Source organism: Taeniopygia guttata, chromosome 15 (assembly GCF_048771995.1).
Source record: "Taeniopygia guttata chromosome 15, bTaeGut7.mat, whole genome shotgun sequence".
In the NCBI taxonomy this organism is placed as follows: Eukaryota; Metazoa; Chordata; class Aves; order Passeriformes; family Estrildidae; genus Taeniopygia; species Taeniopygia guttata.
The window spans coordinates 1358265-1370186 of record NC_133040.1 but is presented as its reverse complement, the minus strand read 5'-3'; the positions used below and the strand labels follow the sequence as shown (position 1 = coordinate 1370186).

Genomic DNA, 11922 nt, shown 5'->3' with positions numbered 1-11922 from the left:
GAAAGGCAACGACCCGGCCCCGGCGCTGCGGGAGCAGCCCCCGGTCAGAGCCCCGGGATGCCCGCACTGGACACCCGGGATAGCCCCACCGGAGCCTCGGAACCAGCCCCAGTGCAGAACTCCATGGTGCCCAAAGCTGCCCAAATTCAGCGCCCCGGGATGCTGGAGCAGCTCCAACTCAGAGTCCCAGAGTACCTCTGAAATGCAGCCCTGGGGGCCCAAACCAGCTTCAATTCAACAGCCCGGCATGCCCAGCCAAGGGAGACCCTCTGGGGGCCACTGCCAACCCCGCTCTACCCCCAGCCCCAGCACCCAACCGGGTCCCACATGCTCAGCCCCAACACCAGGCCTGGAGAGGGGATTCACCAAACCAGGTCCGCCCTGGGAAAAAGGTTTTTGGAGGGAGGAATGGAAGTTTGGGCAGAATTCTTGCCTGCAGGAAGAAGGAGAGAAATGGCCTGGGCATTATTTTGGGATGGGAAGCTGAGCTCTGGGGTGTCATGGGATTAGTTAGGGGTCCCATGGCTGCCCTTGTCCTGGGGGCTGGGGTGGGAGTGCACCAGAGCCTGGCAGCCACCACTCTCACAAGCTGGGGCAGGTCTCAGTCTCCTCCCTTTCCACTTCAAAGGGGCAGCCACAAGGCTGGCGAGACAGCAGGGCTGGGCCATCCTCTGCGGTGACACAGCAGTGACAGCAGCGTGGCCCTTCCCAGGACACTGCCCAGCACCTGCCCCCAGGACAAGGGCAGCCAGGGGAGAAGGGACCCAGGGACGGGCGCATGCCAGGGTCAGTGTCCAGTGCAAATGGGACACAGGGGAGGGTGCCCCCAGGGATAGAGAACCATGGGTAGGGTCCAGGTCAGGGCACCCCCAAAGCTGGTACAGGTGCAGCAATGGGAGGGGACACCCTTGCCTCCTGCCACCCTCCACACCCATCCCAGGCCAAGAGAGGTGGGAGCCAGGGCTGCGCCTTTACACACTCGCTTTATTGACCCCTTTGTACAAAACTGCTTTTCCCGCTTTATTTTACAAACCCACCACCCACCCTCGGGGAGGGCAGGGGGGGCAGAGGGGACCCCACAACCAGGGGGCACCTGGCTGCTGCTCACCCACCCCATCTCACCTGCGCTGGGGCCTGGGGGGGGGTGGCAGTGGTGGGGTGAGCCCTGGCAGGGTAAACACTCCCCCTGAGCTGTGGGGAACTTGGGGATGGGAGGGGATGGGATGGGGGGCCTTTAGCCCCAAAACTCGGCATCAAATCCTGCCGCCTCTAGTGCATCCTGCCTCGGTCCCTGTCCTGCCTCGGAGGAATAATAAATAGGCTCAGTGAGTAGGTAAGTTGGGTACTACATATAGGGCTACAGCTTGATATATCCTCACTAGATAAGAGGGGGGCGAGGGGTCCCTCGTGTACCCCCAGTGCCCTGTGCCAGCCCTAAGTGCTCAGGAACTGGGGCTGGGGCTGCCCGGCTGGCGCAGGGTGGGGGCTACAGGAGGGACCCGGGGGGTGAGGGTCGAGGGGCTCTGGGACGGGGAGAAGGGCCCAAGGGGCAGCCCAGCCCCCCAGCGTGGGGAGGGAGCTCGGGTGGCTCAGCCACCCCCTGCCCGGGCTCCCACCGCTCGTGGTGCCAGCACCCTGCGGGGTGGGCACCCAGCGCAGACCCACGGTGTCCCCTTTGGTCACCACACCTGGCCAAGCTCCACGGATGCCCCGAGAGGGCCACGCTGTTCTCACGGGGCCGCACAGCCCCCCTGTCCCATCCCTCCAGCTCAGAGCCCCCAGCGCCGGGTGCCAGGGGTCCCCCTGGGTGTCCTGTGCCCGGGTCCGTGCGCAGCCCCGCTGAGCCCGGCTGCCCGGGCTGCGGGCCGGGCCCTACAAGTACGTGTCCTCGCTCTCCCGGGAGCTCAGGCTCTCCTTGGACTGGTGGTGGGGGGAGACCTGCGGGTGCAGCAGCTCCCGGGTCGTGCCGGGCGCCCCGTTGCCCTCGGCCCCGGGGCCGTTGGCGGGACTGGCCGGGCCCTTTTCCCGGCTCTTCTCCTTGCTCTTGCGGGCCTTGGGCACGGGGGCGGGCCCGGGGGAAACGATGATGGAGGGGACGGGCTCCAGAGCCTTGCGCGGCGCGGGCTCGGCCTCGCTGATGGCCTTGGCGCCGTGCAGGCGCGGGGGGGACTTGCACTGCAGCTCTCCGTGCGTCTCCCGCCACTTCTTCAGCTGGATCAGGTGCTCCCGCTCGATCTGGCGCTCCGTCACCGGCAGCTCGATCACCTGCGGGGACACCTGCGCCATCAGCAACAGTGCCACCGGGGCTGGGTGTGGGATCCCCCTCAGGGCACTGCTAAGGAAGCTTTTTGGGGGCTGCTTCCCATGCTCTGCCCACCCAGGGACAGCCCAGTCTGGCAGCACTGGGCCCCCAGGCCGTCCCCAGCACCTCACCTCCTGCACCAGGAAAGCCTCCTGCATGATTTTGGGGCTGAGGGCCCTCAGCCTCTCCATGGTCTCATACTGGCCCTGGCAGGATTTGAGCTTGTCCGAGGAGCCCAGGGTGTGTTTGAGCAGCACCAGGCCCACCCGGAAGATGATCTTCACTCCTGCAAGAGGAGATGTGAGGCAGCGAGTACCAGGTAGGACAGGGTGACACTGCCACCGTGTCCCTCAAACGCTGTGGGGCAGCACATCCCAGTCCCACCAACGGTCAGGACATGCAAGAGGGTGAATTTGGGAGGTACATGCCTCCTAACCCCCAGGAAAACTGCCCAACTCCACTGGTGGCTGTGGCTGCCCCACACCTGCCCTGCTACAGGTCCCATGGCCGTGGGGAGTGCAGTCACCCCATGAGGAGGAGGAGGAGGATGGTGGGGAGCTCCTACCTTCACAGAAGAACATGTCCCAGACGCGCAGGACGGAGCTCCAGGGCAGCGTGCGGGAGAAGGCGCACATGAACCACTCCGTCATGTACAGGATGGGGTCGATCTTCTGCTTGCTCAGGTGCTTGTAGGCCACAGGGGAGACCTTGTGCAGCAGTGAGAAGAGGATCTGTCCGTCCAGCTGGATGGCTTCCTGCAGGGACAGGGACCAGCATCCCAGTGAACATCCCAGCCCTGGAATCAGCCCCCAGTGCCTGCCCCCAGCAAGCGCAGCCAACCCTCTACACCTGATGTGAGCAGAGCTGTGTCCCATGGATGCTACACTGAGAGCCCCATCCCTGAATGCTTCTGGGAGCCACATCACAACAGGCAGACTGTGGGAATACCCAGCCCCTCCCCAGACCCCTTCTTTCCCCAGCCAGACAACTTTTTGGCCTGGAGATTCAGAATTGTGGAATAGTTTGGGTTGGAAGGGACCTTAAAACTCATCTCATTCCATCCAAATGCCCCGTGGTACCTTCCACTATCCCAGGTTGCTCCAAGCCCTGTCTAACCTGGCCTGGAACACTTCCAGGGATAGGGTGGCCACAGCTGCTCTGGGCACCCTGTGCCAGGGCCTGCCCACCCTCACAGGGAACAATTCCCAATTCCCAATATCCCATCCATCCCTGCCCTCTGGCAGTGGGAGCCATTCCCTGTGTCCTGTCCCTCCATCCCTTGTCCCCAGTCCCTCTCCAGCTCTCCTGGAGCCCCTTTAGGCCCTGCAAGGGGCTCTGAGCTCTCCCTGGAGCCTTCTGTTCTCCAGGTGAATGCCCCTAGCTCTCCAGCCTGGCTCCAGAGCAGAGGACCTCAAGCCCTCACAGCGGCTAAATGGATTCCTCTGGACTCTCTCCAGCAGCTCCAGGTCCCTCCTGTGCTGGGCCCCAGGGCTGGGGCAGCTCTGCAGGTGGGGCCTCACCTGGGCAGGGCAGAGAGGCAGAATCCTCCCTCCCCTGCTGCCCACACTGGGGACAGCCCAGGACACATAGCCAGGGCATGGCCAACCCTCACCAACCAGCACGCCTGTGTCCTCCCCAGGGCTGCTCCTGATCCCTTCATCCCCAGCCCAGACTGATCCTGGGCGTTGCCCCAACCCAGATGCAGCCCCTTGCAAGTCCCTGCCACTGCTGAAAGCACCATGAGCTCTTTACTTACCAGTTTCTCGCTGTAGTAGCCAGGGAGGTACTTCTCACAGATCTGCACCAAGCACCAGAACGCTTGCTGCAAGCCAAGGACAGCAGGTGAGCACTCAGAGGACATCCCTGTGGCCCACTCCCTGCTCCCAGAGACCATGGGAGAGGGTGGCAAGCAGCAGAGCACCCCTGGAGCACTTTGGGTTGCCCTGAGCCGGGCACCCCACTCATCAGCACCCCCAAAGGGCCCCACACGCCCCAGGAGGTGCCAGCTCTGTCCCCTGAGCCGCGTGCCCGTACCTCGGCCGGCATGTGCATGAGCAGGACGGCGGCGATGGGCGCCTGGGCCTGGCAGTACCCCTCCTCCGGGCGGTACAGCGTGTACGCCTTCAGCACCCGGAACAGGTCCTGCTGCCTGCAGAGACACCGGGCACGCACAGCTGGGCACGCGGCACGCACGGGCCCTGCAGCCTTCCCCGTGCACGCCAGGCACGAGCCTGGGTCAGTCCCTGCCTCGGATCCCTGTTCCACACAAACCCGGGCCAACAGCTCTGGGGCTCAGCCCACAGAGCGCAGATCCTGCCTGGATCTGGGAGTCGAGGCGTGGAGACCACCCGGCCCAGAGTGAGGACAGACAGGCAGGGACCCAGTGCAGCTCCCAACACACTGGGAGCAGCTTTTTCCTGGTGAAACGGAGACCACAGGCTGCCACCTCTTCCCTCTACCCTCCTGTCATGGCAATTCCCACCCCACTGGGTGTCAGAGCTGCTCTGAGCCATCCTGTTTTCAGTCAGTGCATGCTCTGCGACTGTGGGAGTGTAGGGAATGTTGGAGGAATGGGAGGACTCTGGGGACAGGAGTGTGCTCCAGGAGCTGGGATAGACAGTGCCCACCCCATCCATGGCTGCTGAGGGCTGGACACAGAGTAGCTCCACATACCCGTGGCCTCCACGTGAGACGAACATCTCATGGAAGGGGAACTGCCGATGGAGATCCCGCTCGATCACGTCCAGCCACTTGGGATCTCCTGTGAGGAGGTCCAGTTCCTGGGGAGGGGAAGACTGGGGTGAGCAGCACCCTTGACACCCCTCACAAGATGTCTGAGATCCTAACATACAGCCAAGCCTGAGCAGGAGGCACCGCAGCACTGCCCCCTCCCTGGTGGTGCAGGAGGGTTCCCAGCAGGACTCACATCAAACTTGCCCATGTTCTGCTCCAGCTTGACCTTGCTCCCAGAGAGGTACTGCCAGGCACGGCCCCGCAGCGAGGGCGGGATCCCCTTCTGGCACCGCAGCCGGATCTGCGGGAGAGACACAGCCGTCACGGGAAAATCCCAGAGCGCTGGGAAACAAAGAGACTCCTGGGGCAAGGTGGGAGCCAGGCCAGCACCACAGCCACAGCCTGCTCCCCTGCTGCTTCCCAAACAAGGAGAACTGTCCCTGAGTGCCTGGGATGCAGGGATGCCAGCTGGAATGGCAGTCAAGCGCCAGTAGCACAGAGGAGCTGCCACAGGCCCAGCAGAGGCTTTGCGGCTTGCAAACAGCTCCAAACAAGGCTGGCACTGCCTCAAAGCCAGATCCTGCTGGGAGCTGGAAAAGCAAACACTGGAGTCAAGGTGGGGAGTGAGTGGCTCTGTCCCATTTGGAAGCACTGAGGACACAGGAAGGCTCCCCAGCCCTCAGTCCAGCCCCCCACCCCACCATGGGGCCGTGGGAAGCAGGGATGTGCACCCTGACAAGTGGCTCAGCCTTTCCACCTGCTCATCCTTGGCAGAAGGGCAGGTCGGGTTCTATCTCCATGCATGGCCAGATCAGGAGGCCCCTAGAGCCAGCTCCATGCCCACAGTTTCCTGTGCCCCTGGTTTCCTTGGCACTGGGCAACAGCCAGGACCAAAGTCCAGGCGAGGCAGTCGGTGCCTACCCTGCGTGGGAAGCTGAGCCAGCTTAGCTCTGGTGCTGCCTGCACCAGCAGGGACCAAACCAGAGCCCCCAGCATCTCACTCCAACTCCTCACCACAGGAGCAGCTCCAAATCACAGAATGATGGAATGGTTCAGGTTGGCAGGGACATTAAAGACCATTTCATTCCATGGGCAGGCCCTCCCCCCCCCCCACTGTCCCAGGCTGCTCCAAGCTCCAGTGTCCAGTCGAGCCTTGGACACTTCCAAGGATTCACAGGCAGCCACAGCTGCTCTGGGCACCCTGTGCCAGGGCCTGCCCACCCTCACAGGGAACTATTCCTTCCCAATCTCCCATCCAGCCCTGCCCTCTGGCACTGGGAGCCATTCCCTGTGTCCTGTCCCTCCATCCCTTGTCCCCAGTCCCTCTCCAGCTCCCCTGGAGCCCCTTTATGCCCTGCAAGGGGCTCTGAGCTCTCCCTGGAGCCTTCTCCTCTCCAGGTGAGCACCCCCAGCTCTCCCAGCCTGGCTCCAGCAGCTCCACATCCTTATGTGTCCTTTTCCCCACAGCCCTCAGCCAGGGTATGCAGCAAGGTGGGTCTCACAAGCCTGCTGCTTTCAGCACAGTCCCACCCCACAACACCCTGCAAAACCCTAGCACAGCCTCCATTCCTCATGCCCCTGCTCAGTTGGCACATGCCAACCGGGCCAGGGCTCTCAGAGCAGTGGCCAACAGCTCCCAAATCCTCCCCAGGCCTCTCCTGCCCGCCCAGGGCTGTGTTTCCCTTTTGTTGGAGCAACTGGGGAGCAGATGGATGTTTCCAAGCACAGTACCATCACGTCCCCTGGGGGTTTGCTGCACCCTCACTGGTTGTTTGCTGAGGCAGGTCCCTTTGTGCTGGCAGGAAACACAGCGGCTGGTGCCCAGGGCTGCTGTGGCAGCTCCATGGCTGCTGACAGCTCCCATTTCCAGCCAGCTCCCCTTCCTGCTGACTGAGCTGCCAGGAAGGAAACTGCCTGGCTGGGTTTTGGTTCGGCAACCCCTGCAGCTGGCTGGGCCAGCGCCGCTGGGGCTGAGCAGCTCATCCCCTTGGGCCCACATGGGGTCCTGCCGTCAGCCCCACCAGCCCACCGTGATCTTCCAGGCACCGGGAGCGTGTCTGGGCTGAGGGATGCTGGAAGCAAGGTGCAGTCAGAGCGCTGCCCCTGCCAGGAGAGCAGTGGGAGCTGCACACCCACACGTCTGCCCTCCTTCCAGCACGCGGTGCTGGCACAGCACAGCACCATGAAGGATGTGGGGCCAGGCTTTGTTGGGATCGGGGACAGGCAGGGAGCGTTTTGGGATGCTGGAGCGCTGCAGGTGTGAGCAAGCCCGGCAGGAGCTGGCCCAGCATCCCTGGGCTGCCTGCCAACCCTGGTGAGGCAGCCAGAAAAGTACTGGGGTTTTTCAGAGGCTCAGGGAGCTCCCCCAGAGCAGCAGGAACCTGCACCAGGCAGGCTCCTGCCAGACCAAGGATAGTTGACAGCATCCAAGGCCAGGTCTGGCAGCCTTCCCTGAGCAGCCCCAGGGATACAGGCACAGAACAGCATTCCAGAGCAGCCTCTCCAAAGCTCCAGGCATGGATTTTTGCTGCAGGACAGACTATAAAGCACATCAGCCCCATGGAGACTCCTAGAGGCTTGGCCAAGCACGAGGGAGCTGCTGTGCCAGGCAGAGCAGCCCCATTCCAGAGGGCACCCTGTGGCACATGGCTGGAGAGTGGTGGAAACTGCCCGTGGAACAAAGCGCCCGCCTGCCGTGGCCCAGAAAACTCTCCCAAATCCTTTAAGTGCAGCCAAGAAACAGATGAGGGATTCCGGTGTCATTCACCAGGCACTGAGTAGGGACAGCACTCTGGGCACACTGAGAAGACTCTGCCAGCACGAGGAGGAGGAGGAGGAGAAGGCCCTTCGGCCACTCTCTGGCACTGCTGTCCCATGCCAGCAGCCCTGGACTTGCTGCTTCCCAATTCCTGCCTCATCTGCAGGCTCAGGGGATCAGGGAGCACCAGCAAACCAAGACATGGAGTCAGCACACCAGGAGTCTCCCAGGGACCCCTGTTCACAGACCAGTGTCGTGCACATCCAGCTCAAACATTTCCTACACCGAGCTTTTTTTGGTCTGCGAGATGCTCAGAACAGAAGTTTCCATGAGCAAACAATTCCCATGGCTGCCTGCAGGCAGCCAAAGAAGCCCTAGGAAGGCTCCAGCCCAGCAGGAAAGAGCTGGAGGCAGAAGTGGGCTGGCTCAGGACCACTCAGCCCCCCCAGGCTCCAGTTTCTAAGCGGAATGAACAGCACATTCAAGCCAACAGTATCATCCAAAGGCACACAGACGCCTGTCTGCAGGGAACCAGTGACATTAGGCTGCCCCAAAGGGACACCGCTGTGCCTGGCTGTCCCTCACTGTCACCTCCCAGAGGCGACATGGCTGTCACTTACCTTCTTGTGTTTCTTGGCCATCCACTTGTCCCAGTTGTTGAGCATATCCAGCCACTTGGACTCCCGCTGCCGGAGCACCTCCAAGGGCACCTCCTCCAGCCTGTGGGACCGGGAGGAAGAGGCTGTGGGTCAGTGGGTGCCTGGCCCTCCATACGGGAGGCCCCCTGGCCTCCTGAGCACCCTGGGTGCCCCCATGCCCAGGTGGGTGCAGCCCTCAAGGCGCAGGGCTCAGGACACGCTCGGCAGCGCCGGTGTTTCGGCAGCTGCCGGAAGCGCTCGCCACCCGTGAGTGAAGTCACTGCAGCAGCAGAACAGCTCAAACCTCTCGGGAGCAGCCTGCACTGCACACACACGTGCTGCAGCATCCCCAGGGACACGCCAGGAAGGTGAGGGATGAGCGAGACCTGATCCCTGTGGCAGGGGCCGGCTGCACACAGAGAGTGGGGCCATAAGCATCGTGTCATTCACACAGCTCCAGCCACACTGCGCTCCCAACGCCTGGAGCTGCTCCAGGCCCGGCACCGAGCCCAGACCAGGGTCTCTTAGGAGGGAGGGGAGTGTTTTCCAGAAACGCCTCAGTCTAGCCAGGGAATCCGATTTAACCCTGCTGAGGCAGGGGGGATGCTGCTGCGATGCTGAAGCTGGCACCGTGGCCTCCAACCCCCCGTGGCACGGCATCTGTGCGGAGATGGGGACAGGCAGCTGGGGCAGGGCCAGGCAGGGACATCCAAGGAGAGCAGACACTCCACCAAGCCATCAGTGAGGACTCGATGCTTTCCCAGGCTCTGCTCCACATCGTCCTGTGGCCACACCAATCTCAGGGAGAGTCAGATCCTTCCTGAGGACCCGAGGCCAGTGGCCTGGTGCTGAGCATCCTCCAGCACCCAGCCCCACTGCAGGACACGCAGGCCTGGCCTCCTCCCTGCACAAGCCGAGCCGGAAAGCGAACGGCAGGGTGAGTCCAGGGCCGCATCCAGCTGGCAGCACTGCCCCGCGCCCTGCCCAGCCCTTCCCCGCCGAGCCGAGTCCCACCCACCGCAGCGGGTCGGACGGGGCGAGCGCGATTGTTCCGAGAGCAAACCCGCTCCCAAAGGATCTGCTTTGCTTGGCTCCCCACCCTCCCCGGCACGGCCAGGCATGGCCGGCAGCTCCTCAGCCCGCACGGGGATGGATGGAGGCAGCGCTGGCCTCCAGCCGGGCTCCGCGAGGCGTGGGAAGCTCGGGAGCGCGGGACGCTGGATACAGGAGCTGGCTGCGGGCCTGCTGGAGCCCCGCCAGGACAGACTGGAAGCTGCTCCCAGCTGATGGCTGCTTGGCAGCGGGCAGGGAGCGAGGACCGGCTGCATTTCATATGGCCCAGGCGGGAGGGCGGGGGCACACCAGGCGGGATGCCCTATGCCAGGAATGCGCTCCTCTGCATCCACACCGGGTGACATCCCCACAGCTCGGCCCTTGGCGGTGCCCTCAGACCGCCCATGGACGCTCGGATACCCTGCCTGCCCTTCCTGTGCTTCCCCTCCCGGTAGGGCAAACCCAACTCTGGCAGCTACAGCAGGAGGTCAAGTATTCCCCATCATTCCCTCCTGGACAGACAGTGAGCCAATAAAGCCCTGGAGTAGGGCAGGATTGGGCCCCAGGACATCTGCAGGGTGATGCAGGAGGCTCAGTCCCCAGTGACTGCAGCCACCATACTGTCAGCACCCTTGGGAGCAGCCACTAGCCGCCAGCACCACAACCTTCACCCAGAGCCGCTGCTGCCTGCTGCAGGGACAAGGACACCCAGGGGAATAACAGCCAGGACAAGTGTCCCCTAAATGTGGTGTGTGGCCAGGACAGGGTGCAGCACCACGGGAAGGAGAGGCCACACCACTCCTGCAGTGCTGAGGGACAAGGTTTATCACCCGGAGTGATGCACCTTGCCCAGCACAAATACTCCAACCTTCAGCACCTTTTCACCCCATGGACCCACCCCGTAACGCCCACAGGCTATGGGGGGTGAATGCTCTGCTCCTCACAGACAGGGAAACTGAGGCACGGTGGGCAAAACCCAAGGAGAGCGCTCCAGGCGATGTCCCTGCAGGAGAGGAGCTGGCTGCCACGCGCTGCTCCCACTGCCATCCCGACTTTCTCTGGGCGTCGCTGTGAAAGCAGGGCCAGGAAGGGATCGCCAAACACGCTGCTGAACCAGCTCGACAGCAACAGCACATTCCTGGGTGTCAGCACCACCCTGGGGCCCAGCGCCTCGGGTTAGCCTCACTTCCTCCGAGGGCTTCCTCCGCGGAGCAGTGTGACCGTGGTGCCTTTGCCAGTACTACCAACAAGGGGTCCCTGGAGAGACACCACGGCCTGGCCTCCTTGGCTTGACAGAGGCCAGAAGTCCACTGGAATCAGTGCTTGGAGCTGACCAGACAGCTGTGTGCTGGCAGCTCCCAGATGCCAAATGGGGTGGACACCACTTCCCAGCCATTCCCCCGCTTCAGAGGGAGACAGGACAGCTGGAACAGCTTTTGGGGCTCTTCACAAAGCCATCACAACATCACAGAATGGTCTGGGGTGGAAGGGACCTTAAAGCTAATCCAATGCCACCCTCTGCCACAGCCAGGGACACCTCTCACTGTCCCAGGGTGCTCCCAGCCCCATCCAACCTGGCCTTGGGCACTGCCAGGGATCCAGGGGCAGCCACAGCTTCTCTGGGGACCCTGTGCCAGGGCCTCAGCACCCTCCAGGGAACGATTTCTCCCCAGTATCCCATCTAACCCTGCCCTTTGACAGAAGGAAACCATTTCTTCTTATCCTGTCACTGCAGGCCCTTGCCCAAAGTCAGGAGTCCAGCTTCTCTTGCAGCCCCTTTAGGCACTGGAACGGGCTCTAAGCTCTGCTCGGAGCCTTCTCTTCTCCAGCCTCAACACCCGCAGCTCTCCCAGCCCTTCTCCCTCGCTCACCTCGCTGCGGCCTCCGCCGGGGCACGAGCGATGCCTGACAGCGGTGCGGGCGGCCCGGGCCCAGCCCGGGGGCGGCGGGGACAAACCCCCCGGGGCGGGAGAGCCGCGGCCGGCCCGGCCCGGCCCGGCCCGGCCCTGCGGGGGCTGAGCGGCCGGAGCGGACTGGGCCAGGCCTGGGGCGGCTCCCCTGCGCCTCGCTGTCCCAGTGCCCCCCAGCCCCTCACGGCCAAGGCCCGGCCCCCCTCACGGCGCTCCCTCACGGCGCTCCCTCACGGCCCCACTCACGTCCCCTCGGCTCCGCGGCTGCCCACGATGAAGCCGAACTTATCGACGCGCCGCTCCTCGGGGCCGCCGCCGTTGATCTCGGAGTCGGAGCCGAGCGAACTAAGCTCATCGCCGCCAGGGTCGGCGAGGCTCTCGCGGGTGCCCGCCAGGCTGCGCCCGCCGGGCGAGCTGGGCCCGCCGCCCCCGCGGCTCTTGGCCATGGCGGCGCCTCAGCGGCGGCGCGGCCGCTCCGCCATGCCGGGACACGGCGGCGGCCACGCCCCGCCCCGGCCCCGCCCCCTC

At 63.8% G+C, this 11922-nt stretch overlaps 1 protein-coding gene across 1 annotated transcript; it reads right to left on the bottom strand.

The window, feature by feature from the left end:
* Window positions 1–1727: 1727 nt before the first annotated feature.
* TBC1D10A (TBC1 domain family member 10A) lies at window positions 1728–11922 on the bottom strand. The gene is made up of 9 exons (XM_030285607.4): window positions 11641–11922; window positions 8414–8513; window positions 5229–5336; window positions 4976–5082; window positions 4337–4451; window positions 4059–4124; window positions 2868–3057; window positions 2434–2588; window positions 1728–2265 (listed from the first exon to the last, which is right to left on the bottom strand). Exons 1-9 carry the CDS (start codon window positions 11838–11840, stop codon window positions 1873–1875), a joined length of 1434 nt encoding a protein of 477 aa, XP_030141467.1. The 5' UTR covers window positions 11841–11922; the 3' UTR covers window positions 1728–1872.

Bases quoted from the DNA above. Each gene is read 5' to 3' on its own strand.
- TBC1D10A (XM_030285607.4), bottom strand. From the start codon at position 11,840: ATGGCCAAGAGCCGCGGGGGCGGCGGGCCCAGCTCGCCCGGCGGGCGC. The intron at 8,514-11,640 runs GTGAGTGGGGCC...CCGGTCCCACAG, and splicing joins AGCCGCGGAGCCGAGGGGAC to GCTGGAGGAGGTGCCCTTGG. The intron at 5,337-8,413 runs GTAAGTGACAGC...TCTCTCCCGCAG, and splicing joins TGGCCAAGAAACACAAGAAG to ATCCGGCTGCGGTGCCAGAA.